Consider the following 16,529-nt stretch of genomic DNA (forward strand, 5'->3'; position numbering starts at 1 on the left):
GTCTACTGCATATAGTTTATAGGTAGTCACATACTCCACGTTCCATGTAGAGACAATAAACTGGTACTTGGAAGTTTGAGCTAGAAACTATAGCATTTATTGCTATCGTGGATAACATAGCTTTGCATGCTTGTATTTTTTTAATCTTTAAGGTTTTGTTAATACCTCACATTGTTATAAAGATCCCTTAATCTGATTTTATATGTAATGATTGCTCTTCAATTTTTTATTCATGAACTTTCTAAGTGCCTGATCGTATGGAGCTACATCTCAGTGTCATTCCAAGTTTGAAAAGAATATTCTAGAATTGATTATTATTATGGATGACAAGGCTTGGTATAGGACAATGTGTAATTATGTGACTAAGCACAACATAGAGTGAAACATATAACACCACATAAGGCATAGCCATTTAGCCATTTTCTCGGGTCTTTTGTTTGCTCAGGAGATCTTGCTTGGGCTAGGGTAAGACTCGCATGGGTGCCTTGGTATAGCTCATAAAAAATAAGGCATTGCTATTTCAAGTGGTCATGGGTTCAAAATAACCATTTTTAGGTTGAGGCGAACTGGTGGGCAAACGCAGGGCATCGCTCAAGTCTGGTTAATAGACAAGGTGGGTCCAATGGGTAGGGTTCATGTGCTGACAACCTTTTCATGAAGTACCAAATCTGAACTCCAATCACGTTCTCTAACTTAGCTCACTAGTTTGATCGGGTTTGCAAGAGATCCTTCCCATGAGCTGAGCACCCTCCAAAGGCTAGAGTTCTTATGCCCTTTAGCTCAAGGCTCATTCATGTGCCTTACCACATGAAGTTCCTTGCCCTTTATCTCAAGGCTCATTCTTGTGCCTTACCACCTGCCAAAGGCCCCATAGCCTCTTACTCCTAGTAGAGCCCCCCTTCCCATGGAAACTTGGCTCAAGTACTACCTACTAGAGGCTCTTCACATAGTGCTACTTTAGCACTTGGTACTAAGTCTCGTTTTCAAAGACGTCAAGGTATTTTCAAGGAAGCTCCAAGTTCCACCAAAGAGGCTTGAAGAAAGTGAGTATCTCTCTCAAGATCTTGAAATTTAAGGCAAAATCCATCAATCTCTCTCTCTCTCTCTCTCTCTCTCTCTCTCTCTCTCTCTCTCTCTCTCTCTCTCTCTCTCTCAATCACCCCAAATAATTAACTTTAAAAAAAATTACAATCAAGCACTACGTAGCAATGTATGTCATCATATGTATCTACATGGATGATTTAGTTTTGATCGTGCTTTTGTAAAGAGGATAGACCATTATCACAAGATAAATTCCTTGATTAATAACCCTCTATAGCACAATGGGAGAGAAGGTCATTCAACGATTTAATGGGGATGGATTTCACACATGGAAAACTAAGTTAAAGGGTTACCTAATGAAGAAGTGATTATGGGGAATATTCAAGCCAACCATTAGCGATCCCTCTTCAAGTGATGGAGCACGTGCAAACACGGGCCATGAGTGCACAAAACTAAGCAAAGGATGAGCAAGCACTAGGAACCATAATTGCATCATTGCACAACAATTATGTACACTTCACAGATGATTGTGAAACTTCATCAACTACTTGGGAAGCCTTAGAAAAGACTCACTTTGGGGCTAGGAGAAAGACGAGTAGGGAAAGCCTAAAGAGGGACCTCTACAAACTAAAAACGGAGCCTAATGAATAAATGGCAATCCTTTTCAACGGCCTTAAAAGCACAAGCACAAAACTCACCTACGTGTATTTTGTTGCACCTGAGGAGGACAAGATTGACGTCATATTAGGATCTTTTCTTCTTTGACTAAATAGTTCCATTATTGAGGAAAAGGAACCAGCCCTTGACTTGTAGAATGTGATCAACTCTTTTTAGCATGAGAAGAAGAAGCAAAGGGGGAACTCAACTTCAAGCAGAGGAGAATTTGCAGTTAGTACTAGCAATAAAACTTGTTTCGAGTGTGGTAAAGAGGGACATATAGCCAAATATTGGCTAGCATCGAAGGGTTGCAACATTTGTGGAAAGAAGGGCAATCCTCTTTCCAAATGCTTCAAGAAAGACAAAGGTAGTACCAGTAGTAGTCTGAAGCCTAGAAATTCAATTTTTTTGGTAGAAGAAGAAAAAGAAAAAGTAGAGAAAGAAGTCATCAATAGCCTTCTTGTTACTTATGACTATGATTATGAAAACATTCTCTTGCTTTGTTTCACTTTATCTCTCACTGTATTTTGTTGGTGATAGCTAGCTTGGTCTAGGACAGGTTATAGTGTTTCTTGGCTTAGAAATGTTTTGTCTCTTGGATTGGAGATATTCTTGTGCTCCAGGATTGGAGTGTATCAAAGTTGTCAGATTTCATAGTCTAAACGCTATGGGGAGGGTTGTTAGGTCTATGGGCTTTCTCCTATGCTTTGGTATGTATCACTCCTTGTTCTCGTCGGATGCCTAGGTGGCAGGAATCATGTGGTAACATGTGGAAAAGACACCTTAAGTGTGTAGGTACCCATGAGGGGCATTACTAAAGGGTGTGGACTCACTTAGACTGAATAAAAGAGATCATAAATTGGCTTGAAAGAATACCCACGAGTTCTTTAGTGGATTTGAGCTGATTTGGAGCCTCTTATGTTGTCATGTATGATGCTAGATGAAATACCTACTCTAGCTCTACATAATGAGCCTCTTTGTACTAACTTACAATCAATCTAGTTATCACTTTGTGTTTACAATCTAGTCTAGTCTCTCTTGTCACTTATGTGATTTAAGTAGTGATTATCATGGTATTACCATAAATGGTTCTCTATTTCATCCTCCCTAATCTCTACACTCAACATCTAGTGATACGAGTATTGAATTAGGTGGGGACAAAGGGATCCAAGGCACAAAAGTGCCGCGTGGATCTCAAAAGAACCTCCATCTTTGATACAATTTAAGAACTAAACCGGACCAAACTAACATAAACTACTCGGCAATCCATGTTTAGTTTAATAAAATAGGTGGAGACGCAATGGGGGTACAATACTACATGTGGGCGTGCTATTTAGAGCATGAGCCTTGGGCGAGGAGGTCACAGGTGTGAGTTGCATGGCATGAGTGAGTTGGATAGATGCCCACTTCGTCGTGAGCTTAGCATCCCATCTCACCAAGATTTTTGAGGGGTCATGCACTATAAGTGTCCAAATTGAGACACTCGCAAAGTTTGTAGTGGGGATTTCTTAGCTCAAAAGTGACCAAGTCCCCTCTTCAAGTGATGCATGTATGCGAAGGCACCGAATTTATCTAATTTCATCCCGTGTGCTACAAAGAATTGGGCTTGGAGAGTTTCTTTGCGAAGGTTGGAGTGCAAGGCCTTAATTCCTCCATGCACCCCTAAGCAAAGATGGGGCTCTTAGCCTTCATCTTGCCTAAAGATTCATGTACCCTCTCGTCACAGTTGATTAACTCTTCCAATGTCAATGTTGTGGATTGCCCCATTGCACTTGTACATACACATGTCACACACCCTCACACCCATGGACATTGGGTATTATATATCTTTACGTATGTAGCCATGTGTGGAGAGAGAGAGAGAGAGAGAGAGAGAGAGAGAGAGAGAGAGAGAGAGAGAGAAAGAAGAAGAAGAAGAAGAGAATTTTTAACGTCGTAGGAGCAATCCCAAGAGACCTCATAGGTCTATTCGACAATTCTTGAACTCAAGACTTGTTACACGAGAGTGAGAGAGAGAGAGAGAGAGAGAGAGAGACAGAGGGAGGGAGGGAGGGAAAAGAAGAGAATTTTTAACGTCATAGGAAAAATGATCCAACATTAGGATTCGATGGTCATTGAAAATGTCACATGAATGGCCAAAACATTACACATGGTAGACAAAAAAAACGTTGCATGTTTTTTCTGACAAGCAAAATTTTGTGAAGTTGATCCGTTGAAGTGCAATAGCCTTACTAACTCGACCAAAACATCAATAATGTTGTGAAGTTGATCCATTGAAGTGCAATAGCCTTACTCACTCGACCAAAACAAGATGTTTTTAATATCTTATAGAGGTGATGCTCAAAAAATAAGTTGAGACCATTTAAAAAGTAAGTCTGCCACCAAGTTACACAAGAAGATTTAGAATTTTTTTCATGTAGGAAAGCGGAGTCTTTTTTAGTGTTGTTCATACAATGCATAACATCATGAGCTTCTGCTTGAGAGGCACAGCTAGGTACGATTGGGGGCAGGGGACCATCGGGCCCCCCACCGGACCAGCGGTCCCCTCCCCCCAATCGTACCTAGCTAGGTATGCAATGCCTCCCTCACAGAAGCTCATGATGTTGAGGTAAGTCACAATGTGGGAATTATTGTGAGAATTTGTCCAAAACTTCTTGTGTTAAGGCACTTGTTCAATGTAAAAATATGAAAAATGGAATGGCAATGAGAGATTTTGCTATGCTATGCGGAGTGGCTATCCTTAAAAATTTGAGTGTTTATTGAACGTTTGGGATGCATGTCCAATCCTAACCCATGGAACAACGGCAAAAACCTCATACATCCATTCGGCGAGTGTTGAACTCAAGACGTGTTGCAGAGACAGAGAATTTTAACGTTGTGTTACGAGAGAGAGAGAGAGAGAGAGAGAGAGAATATCCATTCATTGAGTATCAAGCAGAAGAAGAAGCAGAAGATTTTATTCTCTCACAGAGGAATCTCCTCTCTCTCTCTCTCTCTCTCTCTCTCTCTCTCTCTCACACACACACACACACACACACACACACAAATACACACATACAGATGATCTCACTTCATCCAAATATGCTAAGTGCCCTCAGGGGCAAAGTATCACATCAGCGAACAATTGAGATTGATAAAGCATCTGCACAGAATGGTAGCACCACACTCTTGATCACGGTTGTGTGTGTGTGTGTGTGTGTGTGTGTGTGTGTGTGTGTGTGTGTGTGTGTGTGTGTGTGAGAGAGAGAGAGAGAGCGTGTGTGTGTGTGTGTGTGTGTGTGTGTGTGTGTGTGAGAGAGAGAGAGAGATGGAAAATGGGTCTTCCTCTGGACACGGCAGAAATAGGCATGTGGAAAAACATTTCAAATCAGGAGAGGTCATGAGGGATGTGATAATGGGCCTCTCTGATGGGCTAACGGTGCCCTTTGCACTCGCAGCAGGACTGTCCAGCACGTCACCCTCACTTGTCGTTACCGCTGGCCTTGCGGAGGTTACTGCAGGAGCCATTGCCATGGGTCTTGGGGGGTAAATTTCATTACAAAGAACTCAATGTGTGTGTGTGTGTGTGTGTGTGTGTGTGCGCGCGCCCCTTCACCCTTGCACATTGCCTGTATAATGTGTATGAGAGAAAGAGAGAAGGCCTGTTATTCAAGAGGGAACTAGGATAACCAATCTACCACACTAAATGAAGTTACACTAATCTTCCTATCCCTTAAAATTAGCAAGTTTCTAAAAGGTTTTTGAATGTAGGTACTTAGCTGCCAAAAGTGATAGGGATCATTATCTTCGAGAGAGACGGCGCGAAGAGCTTGAGATCAGAACCGTTCCTGAAGATGGTGCCTCTCATAACTTTGGAAATATTTATGTTTTGGCTTCAATATAGCTTTTGTTTGAAAACAAATTTATTTTACTTATGATTAAAACATACGTACACCACATACATCATTGTTAATGTATACATTTCCTAATGGCTTTGAAAGAAATAAATCCACTACCTACACAATGCCAGGAAATGCTAAAGAGAAGAAAATGCAAGAGAAAAGGGAAAGACAAAGAAAAATAAAAATGTATCAATGGATATATGGACATGAAAATTCTTTTGACTTTCCATTTCCGTGGGGCTTTTCATTTCCTCAACTCACCCTTCACTTATGCATTTGAGATGTGTTGAAAGGATTTTTCGAGATTGGGGACCCTACGTAAACACATAATTGTTAAGACACATTGAAAAATATCCTAATTCAAACCAAAATCAATCCAATAGCATGTGCAAGCTTTTAACGCAATGGCTATCAAACTTACAACAGACAATGGCATGTGCAAGGTTTTAAAGTAGCGGTTATCAAACTTTCTAACTACAACCAATACACAAGCGTCATAAGTAGCATGTTTGTTTGACCCTGTATTTTCAACAAACATAATTTCTTGGGGATCTCAATCTTACTTTTTTCACACTATCAACCCAGTATAATGAAAAAAAATGGTTGGTTGTACATGTGTGCCTCCCTTTACTCTATAACAAGAATGCTCTCAAACCAAAGAAAGTTGAGAAACTAATTGTTGGGAGCTTGGTCTTTGTAGAAGCTGCGGAGGTTGCCGAAATTTTTGGCAAATTTGGATTGCAACCCTCTGAAACTAGGCCATTGGTGGATGCTCTTCGAAAACGTCCAAATGATTGGCTCGACTTCATGATGAGGTACTTTCAAGAGCAATGAAAAACCTTTCTTCATGGTAAAAGCTAGTAGCAGCACTCTGCATTTGTACATGTACACATTTTACACTTATAGCTTTCTCTCTTCCTCTAGCAATGAAAAAACCTCTCTTGTCATGTAGCAAGCTACTCATGCAATTGTCTTGAGGTAGTCAACCTGCTACAAGCCCCTTTCAAAACAAGTATCATATCACATGAGCTAACCAAACCTACAAACATTCTTGCATGTATGGACGACATGCATAGGTATAGAGCTAGTTTGTGAGGAAGTGACAAAGCAAAGCTTATTTGCAGCATGTTCATATTATTTCATGCATTTGAAGCAAGTCTTACAATAGAAGAAGCACTTTTTAAGGAGCTTACCTCGAATAATTAGTGATGAAAAACGTTCATGATGTTGCATGAAAAAATTGCCTGAGCTCTTGCTTTCTAAAGGACCTTGGAGATTGGTCGTGTTTACACAAAAATAGTAGAAATGAAGATGATCTTTTCTCCTCATCGGATTGTTGTCATTGCATCAAAGCTCTAATGACTCATAAGAGCTTCCAAAACTATGTTATGCTTTTTCAAAAACCATTTTTTCATAGGCCAATAAGGCTTGATACCCAGAGTGGAATGTAACAAATGATATATCTGATTTGTCCTGTAGGTCAACTTTGGCCTCCAAAGGATATTAATAGAACTTTCTTTTTCTGATGTAGGTTTGAACTTGGCCTGGAAAAACCTGATCCAAGAAGAGCATTAAGGAGTGGCTTAACAATAGCTTCATCATACATAATAGGCGGTTTGGTACCTCTAGTACCATACATGATTGTCGAGGACATGCAACTCTCTCTCTTAATCTCCATAGGCGTGACTTTGTTTGCATTGTTGGCATTTGGCTACATTAAAGGAGTGGTCAGCGGTACACGAGCAATCGTGAGTGCCATTCACACTGCAACAATAGGAGCCCTTGCCTCATCTGCAGCATTTGCCATCTCCAAATGTATACAAGCACATTAATGAATTACTATGTTGCGTTTAGCGAGCCCCAAGCAAGGTAGTACCAATACGGTATCAAAATAACACCACCTCTTGGATCATACTTGAAACTATTCCAATTAAGATAACTAAGTGCCTTCCATCTGTCTGTAAATGTCAAGATACTATTTGGTGGTGAATCACTACTCACACAAAGGGCCACATTAATGAACAAATCATGCATACATTTCTCTCTCTCTCTCTCTCTCTCTCTCTCTCTCTCTCTCTCTCTCTCTCTCTCTCTCTCTCTCTCTCTCCTTAACTGATATGTATGACGTATTTTTAGCAAAATTGCGATGTAATGTTTTGGTAGTCCCATAGGTCATATTTGACCTCCGAGGACGATAATTGAATCTCTCTCTCTCTCTCTCTCTCTCTCTCTCTCTCTCTCTCTCTCTCTCTCTCTCTCTCTCTCTCTCTCTCTACGCACATGCTTTCTACACCGGTGTGGGCGACACATACAGCATGCTCACTTAAATCCACCTCAAAATCTACTTTCAAGAAAAACAGTCTGGAAATTAAAGTTTCTACATTTCAGACAGTCAATATTTTCCTCTTATGTGGTAAGACCCTATAATCAACATAACAATGGAAAATAGCAAAACATAATGTATAGCTCATTCTCCAATTTGCGACACCACTGCACTAACCAGCAACACATACCCATCAAGAGCAAAATCATTTGGAAATTTTGTTGCTATTGATGCATGGACAAGTGTAGACTGATTTACACCATTGCTAATTAGGCTGAATCAAGCAGAAAATTTTGTAAAATGCCATGCCACAACTCTAAATTTTCTCGCTCGATATTGAGCTTGTCTTAGAATTAATTTAAATAGATTAACCGAGTTTCCCTATGTGTTCTGGCTTTGATGCTCTTTTTGTCTTTGTTCACGTAACATGCTTTCGATGTAAAATTCACCAGCACGATAGGATGAGCGCACCTACAAAGCGCGCATAAAATGCATTAGTGGGCTCCTAGCATCTCCTAGCATTAAACAGAATAAGACCCCAATCATGAGAAAGATTGGGCCCTCCGAGATAGTTTCTGGTATTCACACCAAAAAACAGAAGACTCACCAAAGGACCACTGGCCACATATCTAAATCCTACTGATTCCCCGTACTCCTTCCAGTAATTAAACTTTTCGGGCGTCACATACTCTTTCACAGTCAAGTGCAGAGGGGTCGGCTGTAGGTTTCACAAAAAAAAACAGAACTTCATTAAAAATGAGTTAACCTAAGCTAATTTATGACAAAACTCGCCTATAGTTACCTGAAGATACTGTCCAAGTGTCAATATATCCACACCTATTGCTCTCAAATCTTTCATCGTTTGCCGTATTTCATCATCGTTTTCGCCCAAACCAAGCATGATAGAAGATTTTGTGAGAACACCCTGCTTTGCTTCCTTTGCATGCTTGAGGACCAGTAAACTCTGGTCATACCTGCTCATAAAAAGTACATAAATCAAAAGAATCACTTACATGTGATAATCTTCAGAGGTCGCATTCATTGGCGGGGCTCAAGCCTCTGTCTCTTTCAAAGAAGGTAAACATGAAAGCTACATTGTGTGGGTGTCTACATATTCAGGTTCGATAGCAGCATTCAAATTGGCCTCAAGAAACAGAAGCTGAGACAATACCAATGGTATGCCACGCGTGTGAATCCCAACCTAATGCTAGCTCTTCCTGGTAGAGAAGGAATGGGCCTCTTCTCATAGGTCAGACAGTGAAAAAAAGAGAAAGAAGACCAAGGAGTTTAAGGATGGGGGTCAAGCAGTCAAGTTTGACACATTTTCAAGCTATCAAGACACTCATCCAGCCTTTGAATTCATACAACATTTTGACATCGCCTTCTCAGGAGGTCGTTTCTTGGAACACCCCAAGGTACAAAAGGCAACATCTTACTTGAAAGGAAAGACACATACATGGTGGTCTACTCTGTTATTACACAGAGAAGCACATAAGAATTGGTTAAAATTCAAGAGAGTTTACACTTCTGCCTAGTTAACAGAAGAATATGAAGAGGATGTCATCACAGTTGGGCATCATCTGAGAATGAAGACAGAAGACACTTTTGATGACTATTGCTAGAGGTTTTGGGATATCTATTTGATAGTGTTCTCGTTTCGGAGGATTACTTTGATGGACCAGATTGAGCGATTTTGCTATGGATTGCCAAAAAAGATTTGACGGTATTGTCTGCAAAAGAAGTCTTGACTCCATTCAGGGACTTATGAGACATGCCAAGGAAGGTTTTGCTATGCATGCCGGCTCATTGACCTATCCTACGCACAAGCCAGTGTCCACCTCAACGGGGCAAGAATCTTCCGAGGAAAAGAAAGAACCAAGGGAACCGGATGATAGTTCATCAAAGAATTCCGAAGAAGCAAGGGAATCAACTGATAATTCATCAGAGAGTTCCAAAGAAGCAAGAAAATCAGTTGATAGTTCATCAAAAAATCCCGAAGATTCAGATTGAGGTGAATGGACAGAGGAGGCCAGTAGGGTAGGGCTACCAACAAGTCACAAGGCACAACAAAAAAACACAAAGGTAAGCTAGTTCCACCGGATAATTTGGTCAAGGACTCATTTTGGTTCTCGATGCAAAGTAGATGGAGGAAGAGAACCTCGCAAATCTCTTCATATTTTGAGTTGTACCTTGAGGCTTCTGGATTATTAGGAGTGCCTATTGCAAAAGTTACCAACAAATCAGCAGATTGAATCGAGTACAATGCAGACTGGATAAGAGGGGAGCCACTCGACCCCTTGTTACAGATTGCCCAGATTGAATAAAGTCGCCAATTTTTCCTCGGGATTTTAGGGATACTGACAGGCTGTCAGTATTTTGCAGAACGGCTCTATGAAAACATGTAGATTGAATTACATGCTCTTTCATGTGTGTATTGTTAGAGTACGTGATGAAAAGATGAAATGTCTGCAACATTTTATCTAATGAATGATTTGAACTTACTGCATCTAGACATCTCTTAGAGATCGGTGAAATCTGGATGTGATAACTAAGTGAATGTGATTCCCGCGCATCAAGATTTCTGGATGATGACTGGATACTATTGTCAGTGCATCAAGAGTTTCGGAAGGATGAGATGGCTACACAGGGATCTAGGTGCATCAAGAGTTTTACACTAGATGAGATGGCTAGAGTGGATTGAAACACAATGTTTAGTGTGATTTAAGTGTGTGATTATATGAATTGCATGCTCTGTTAATGGACTGTCTTGTGGGGATGGTCAAGGGCATGGTTTGCTTGAAATGTGAAAAGAAAGGATATGAATCTCATAGTAACAACGAGATTTAGTAGATCAAGACATCTGTGAACAGATCACTGGATGTGATTGCTAAATAGGTTACAATGATCATGATTTGTATTTGAGACCCTCGACAAAAATGTGATTGATCAACGACGACTGATGTCTTTGTAGAAGTACTAAATTTGTGGAGTAGGGCAAGGGTAGGGTCCAACACCTAACCCTACCCAACTTGAAGAGCATGGCAGACGGGCCTAAACCCTAACTAACAAAAGCATAAGGACCAAACTGAAGATTCCATATTTTGCATTGACCTGCCATGTGGCATTGCTATACAGAATTGCACCTTTTGTGATTGCTACAAAACTGGCAGTCTTACGCCATGCTTTTGGGAGAATAGCTTTTGGGTGCAAGAGCTTTTGGAAGTAATGCTTTTGCGGCTTTGCTTTTGAGCATCCCTTGCACTCTTTATAACTGCCGCAAGGGCCACTCTTAGAGAGCATCTGGACGTAGAGTCTCAAAGAGAGTTGGACCCTCGGGGAGTTGTACCTCTGCGAAGCAATAATAAAGAAATATCAAAGGGGGCGCCAATCTTTGGGGCTGGTGCATTTGGGGACGGCAGTTCCGTCTTGAATCTTCTCTCCCTCTCCCTCTCTATTCAAGTTCACTTATTTGCAGGTTTTGTTCGCGTGTTGCTATTGATTTCTCGCTAGGAGTGTCCAAGCCAATAACACCAACAAAGCCCCTAAGCTATCAAAGCTGCAAAAGTAAACGGCTAGTTAGAGGCCCACAAGGGCCCCTATCGAGCTAAGCTGCAAAAGTAGGCGGCTTGATACATGGCATCTGATGGGAACTCCAGATTTTCTACGGACAAGATGAGCCCACCACATTCATAGCCATGGCCCTTCTGCCAATCAGTGTCCACCTTTGGGCGGTGCTATGTGTACTGGTTTATTAAGGAAGCTGGAAAGTTGAAAAAAGAGATGCAGCTGCAAAAAGAACATGAATTGAGCTTACCCAGCTCTAGGATCTCTAACAATCCTCTGAAGCCTTCTTACTGTCTCAACATTGTGAGCAAATACATCCAGGCCAGACTGAACAACTGTCGAAACTGCCACCAGATCTCCTCTAAAGTCTGAAGTCAAGCATTCGACGAGAATTTCTGGCTTCATTTCCTATAATGCCAGCAAAACACTTCACGAATTCAGATGTTGTCAAAGTACTATGGTGGGAATAATATCAAACAACACACAGATTACCAAAAAGAAAACTCACCTTCAGTGTCCTGACGGTGCGTGCAAAATGCCCACTTCCACCATCCAACAGGTCATCTCGATCCACGCTTGTAAGCACGATGTAGCCAACCCTGAGATCATACGAAAAAGTTATAAAAACACTTGCAGTCAAGCTATACTCATAGAAAATAGCTACAATAGCAACATGTAACTACAACAAACCAAAAGCATGGGCTTATGTTGCCTTGGTCAGAAGTGGCAGCACATGATGGAATCTGGATAACCACTAACACAAGCACCAACACGACTAACAATAATGGCACGGGTGCAAGTATGCCTCTCCTCTGCAATGTGGAGCCATAGACCTATTGGAGTGGTCATGATAAACCTCCAGAAACAATGATCAGCGAGTACAAGAGCGACAAATAAACCTTGTCCCTAGCATCAAGAGAGGCCGCCTAGATAGTTGTAAAATATATTGGGATAAACAGAATTTCACTTAAAATTAAAGCCAATTGATATAGAGAGAGAAATAAGAGAGAGAGTGAGAAAATAGAGACAGTACTCGGGACAAAAGATGGGCTGATCCCCCCCCCCTCGTAAGAATATCTTTATTACTAGGGAGAAGTCTATACAAGCACTTGAACCAAATGTATTACCACATTCGTTGTAAGGTGCAGCAGATGTGAATGTTGAACTTTGCTCAAGATGAGTGCTCCAAACTATGCTCAAGGTTTCCTTTTACTTACGGAAGGGAGAGCCTTCCGTTCCTTTAGTGAGAGAGTGCAATGGACACAACAAAGTGAACACTGTGAATGAAGGTGCATGAGACTGACAGATAGAGAGAGAAGAGATACGACACCAGAATGTTGTCAAACCCTCCTCCGAAGGCCCCACTCTCTATGGCGAGAGCGGTCTACTATTGATTGCACAAATCTCTACAATGCTTGAACTTGACGACGATGTCGACGACGATGAGGACGACAACGAGACGGGCTAAAATCTGCAAATGCTAATGGCTAAAATCTGCAAATCTTTATCTGCTGAATTCTGACCCTATGTCGGTGACGACATCGATGGCGACGATGGGACGACGACGCGCTGAAAACGCAGATGCTGAAATCTGCGTTTTCCGGGCTGAATCTGCAAACTTCGCGGGATCTGACTGTGCGGCGAGGATCTGCTGCAGGAAGGTGAGATCTGCGAGGTTCGGGACTTCTTCTACCGGTTCTAACTGCTGAAAACTGAAAACGCTGGTCTATGGCTGATTTGTCACGAAGATCTGCAAAAACGTTGAGGGGTCAGGCTGATGCAAAAACGCTAGGGCTGATTTGGGCTCTGCTGTGGAAATCTGCTATCTGCTCGACGGCGACCATGCGACAACGACGCGCTGAAAACGCAGATGCTGAAATCTGCGTTTTCCGGGCTGAATTTGCAAACTTCGCAGGATCTGACCGTGCGGCGAGGATCTGCTACGGGAAGGTGAGATCTGCGAGGTTCAGGACTTCTTCTGCGGGTTCTAACTGTTGAAAACTGAAAACGCTGGTCTATGGCTAATTCTGTCGCGAAGATCTGCAAAAACGCTGAGGGGTCAGGCTGATGCAAAAGCGCTAGGGCTGATTTGGGCTTTGCTGTGGAAATATGCTATCTGCTGTGGGAATCTGTTGTCGCTAGAGATGATCTGCTACGTCATGTTGTCGCCGAGGCTGATCTGGGAATGAAAAACGCTAGGCTCTGCTGTTGGGCAAAAACGCTAGGTTGGTCTTGGGGGGTCCTGCTAAGAAGGTGTCTGTTGAACCGGAGCTCCTGCTGCCTCTTCTGCCAGAAAGTACTAGCGCTAGGTTTCTATATATACAAGCTTATCAAATTTGCCCTACCTAGTTCCCAACAAAAGTCACTTACAAATAATAAATGTCAAAAATAGGGAAAATAGGTTTAATGCACTGGAAAATGCTCCTGATGGTTTTTTATGGTAATGTTGTTGATCATGCTGTGTGCAAACAGAGGATATGCATATAATCTAAGTGTCTGGACATGCACGGTCTGCGAACACTCACAAAAGTGCCAGATCACTTCATAAGCTAGACTAACGGGACTGAACTGAACCCTTGTCATGAAGTAGCTTGTCCACGGACACATAGGTTAGATGTGTCACGTGACATCCCCTCCTTTTCAAAGTGAGGTACTGGTACCGAACTGTATGGCATCGAGGGAGATCACCAACAAGGTCTAGAATCCTGGAAAGAACTCCTCGCCGACCCACTCTGATGCGTGGGTCATGAGATACTTGAACTTCATAAAGGTCTGCAATGCTTGCTTCTTTGGGCCGCGCCGAAAGCGACACAAAGTCTTCTGTGGCTCCTTCAATGCTTCAACTTCGTCCATAGTCATGCTTCTACCTTCTTCAAGAATCTCGGAGGCTGAAAATTCCTGAAACCACTTACAACACAGAACCATAAACATACCAATTCTATGTAAAGTGACTCGAAAAAATCTCGTCTTCTCTAACATGCAATGTAGATGAACAAGTAGACAGAGTGCCAACCCATTCACCACACACACGCAAACAATGAGATTGAATCTTGTGTTTCTGATCTAAATCAATCGACTGTGGCAAAACACAATGGAAATGCCGATGCTTGATGCTCAATCCTTCTTGTGCTCTTTCGGATATTGTGTCATGCCAAGGAAGAGACATGGAATGTAAATTCCTTGAATGCATACTTTTCAACTTTTCATGAGAAATCCGCATACATCCATGCTCATTCATGAGTGAATCGTGCTCAACGTACAATATGGCATGCCTATGAAAAGGAATCACATAAAGACGTTGACTAAAATACAGGAAACGATCACGAATGAAACACTCGAACAATGCCTACTGACTAATCATTCGAACACATAATACATCCTGTGGGGGCTCTTGAGACCTAGGCTCGAGGGCCAAGATCAGTTCTTCCTGAGGGGATTCTTTGGACCTAGGCTCGAGAGCCAAGATCGGTTCTTCCTGATTGGTCGAATCATCCTGTGCGGGTTCTTTGGACCTCGACTCGAGAGCCAAGATCGGTGCTTCGTGATTGATCGTCTCAGCAATGAGGTTAGCTTCACGAGAGAAAGTATCAACTAACACATCATCCTTCTGAACAATCACATCGTGGTCATACAAATCATCATGCTCGTGAGAAATCACATCTTAATCATGCAAATCATCATGCTTGTCATTGTCATGCAATTCTTCATGCTTATCATCATGCAATCCTGTGTGTTATGCTTTGGAGAAGAAGAGACTGAAAGAGTCTCCTTTTCCCGAATCTCTTGCATCTATGCCTGCACTTGAGAAAAGAGTCGCAACATTTCTTGTATTCTTGCTTTGTTCTGGCGATCAAATTTTGCTTCTCTTGCTTTGGCTTCCAAGTGTGCTTGCTCGTGCTCACGCTCTATGGCTGCCATTCTTTCTTCGTATTCACGATCTATCACTGCCCTTCTTTCTGCAGATTCACGATCCATGGCTGCCAGTCTTTCTCCTTTTCTTGCTTTGCGTTCTAACTCCTTGTCCATCATCATCTTGTCGAAAGCCTCCATAGGAGTTAGTGCAATCCTTGTCGTAGATGGGGAAGGGGGAGGGTCGGAAAAACCTCCTGGTGAAGAAAATTCTTCTTCGCCACCTCCATGCTCATCACCTTCATGCAAAGTATCCATACCGCTTGGGGTGATGACCATCCACTGAAGTCTTGGGTTCTTAAGTTCACGAGGAACTTGGGTTCTTGGGTTCTTGAGGGTCTTGAGTTCTTGAGGTTCTTGAGGTTCTTCTTTAGCTTGCAATCTGTGTTTGAGAAGGATCTTCTCTTCACCCGAGTTCTTCTCTTTCCTGCGGGCGCACCCCTTGGCGGTCTTGCGCTCACACCATAGTTGCTTTTTCCCCACCTCACGTCAATTGGCCGGCCGCTAAGTGCACGGTCCGCTCTCAATGAGTGAAAAGAGGCACAAGGGGAGGCTGGACAAGCCCTTCTTTCTTGGGTTTCCTGTCACTCTTCAAAAACACGATTAGGAATCAACCTCAACTATTTTGAAGTGAATTCTTGTGGTGTCGCGGTAGAATCTCAACTTGGAGTATCCAAGTCTGTTACAGTGGTATCAGAGCACGGCCGATTTCTCTTCTATGGGAAATTCGATCCTTTTTACACGGCACTTATGGCTTCAGACAAAGATCAATCGACTTCCTCTGCATCCAAAGATGCGGGAAGAGATCACAACGAAGATTCGCGCAAGGAGTACGGCCCGCCTCGGCCTACTCAAGCGGAGATCGAAGAGATGGAGCGCCGACGATTGATCGGCGATGCAACAAAGATGATGCTAAATTTTGCGAAGGACCCAAAATTTATGAGTCAGACCTCCTTCGATGAGGTGCATGCACAGTGGCGGCAGACCACAGAACCACCCCTCAAACCGGCACTGAAGAAACCTCCTACTCCACGGATGTATACAGAGCAAGAATTAGAAGAGGTAGTTGATGCACGAATTGCTCAGCTTTTTGACGCGCAAAACAAAGCAGAAAAGCACGACAAAAAGCAGAAGAAAGAAACTGATTTCCAAGG

General features: G+C 42.3%; 2 protein-coding genes across 2 annotated transcripts in view; one reads left to right on the forward strand and one right to left on the reverse strand.

Annotated features, from left to right (window-relative positions):
* The first annotated feature begins 4,875 nt into the window (after positions 1–4,875).
* LOC147419285 (vacuolar iron transporter 1-like) lies at positions 4,876–7,625 on the forward strand. Its single transcript, XM_086505385.1, has 4 exons — positions 4,876–5,223; positions 5,449–5,534; positions 6,280–6,394; positions 7,111–7,625. The coding sequence occupies exons 1-4, from the start codon at positions 5,006–5,008 to the stop codon at positions 7,409–7,411; spliced, it is 720 nt and encodes a 239-aa protein (XP_086361511.1). The 5' UTR covers positions 4,876–5,005; the 3' UTR covers positions 7,412–7,625.
* A 485-nt stretch (positions 7,626–8,110) lies between these two features.
* The window catches only part of LOC147419286 (Radical SAM superfamily protein), a 43,902-nt gene continuing 35,483 nt past the window's right edge, over positions 8,111–16,529 (reverse strand). The window contains exons 3-7 of the mRNA XM_086505384.1: positions 11,975–12,065; positions 11,717–11,874; positions 8,705–8,876; positions 8,510–8,620; positions 8,111–8,373 (exon numbers count right to left, since the gene is read on the reverse strand). Of these exons, the coding sequence (XP_086361510.1) occupies positions 8,284–8,373; positions 8,510–8,620; positions 8,705–8,876; positions 11,717–11,874; positions 11,975–12,065 (622 nt within the window). The 3' untranslated portion in view covers positions 8,111–8,283. The remainder of the gene's footprint in view (positions 8,374–8,509; positions 8,621–8,704; positions 8,877–11,716; positions 11,875–11,974; positions 12,066–16,529) is intronic.

This window comes from Adiantum capillus-veneris, chromosome 29 (genome assembly GCF_014529385.1).
Source record: "Adiantum capillus-veneris isolate H3 chromosome 29, ASM1452938v2, whole genome shotgun sequence".
NCBI classification, from domain to species: domain Eukaryota; kingdom Viridiplantae; phylum Streptophyta; class Polypodiopsida; order Polypodiales; family Pteridaceae; genus Adiantum; species Adiantum capillus-veneris.

Bases quoted from the DNA above. Each gene is read 5' to 3' on its own strand.
- LOC147419285 (XM_086505385.1), top strand. From the start codon at position 5,006: ATGGAAAATGGGTCTTCCTCTGGACACGGCAGAAATAGGCATGTGGAA. The intron at 5,224-5,448 runs GTAAATTTCATT...TTTTGAATGTAG, and splicing joins ATTGCCATGGGTCTTGGGGG to GTACTTAGCTGCCAAAAGTG. The intron at 6,395-7,110 runs GTACTTTCAAGA...TTTCTGATGTAG, and splicing joins TGGCTCGACTTCATGATGAG to GTTTGAACTTGGCCTGGAAA.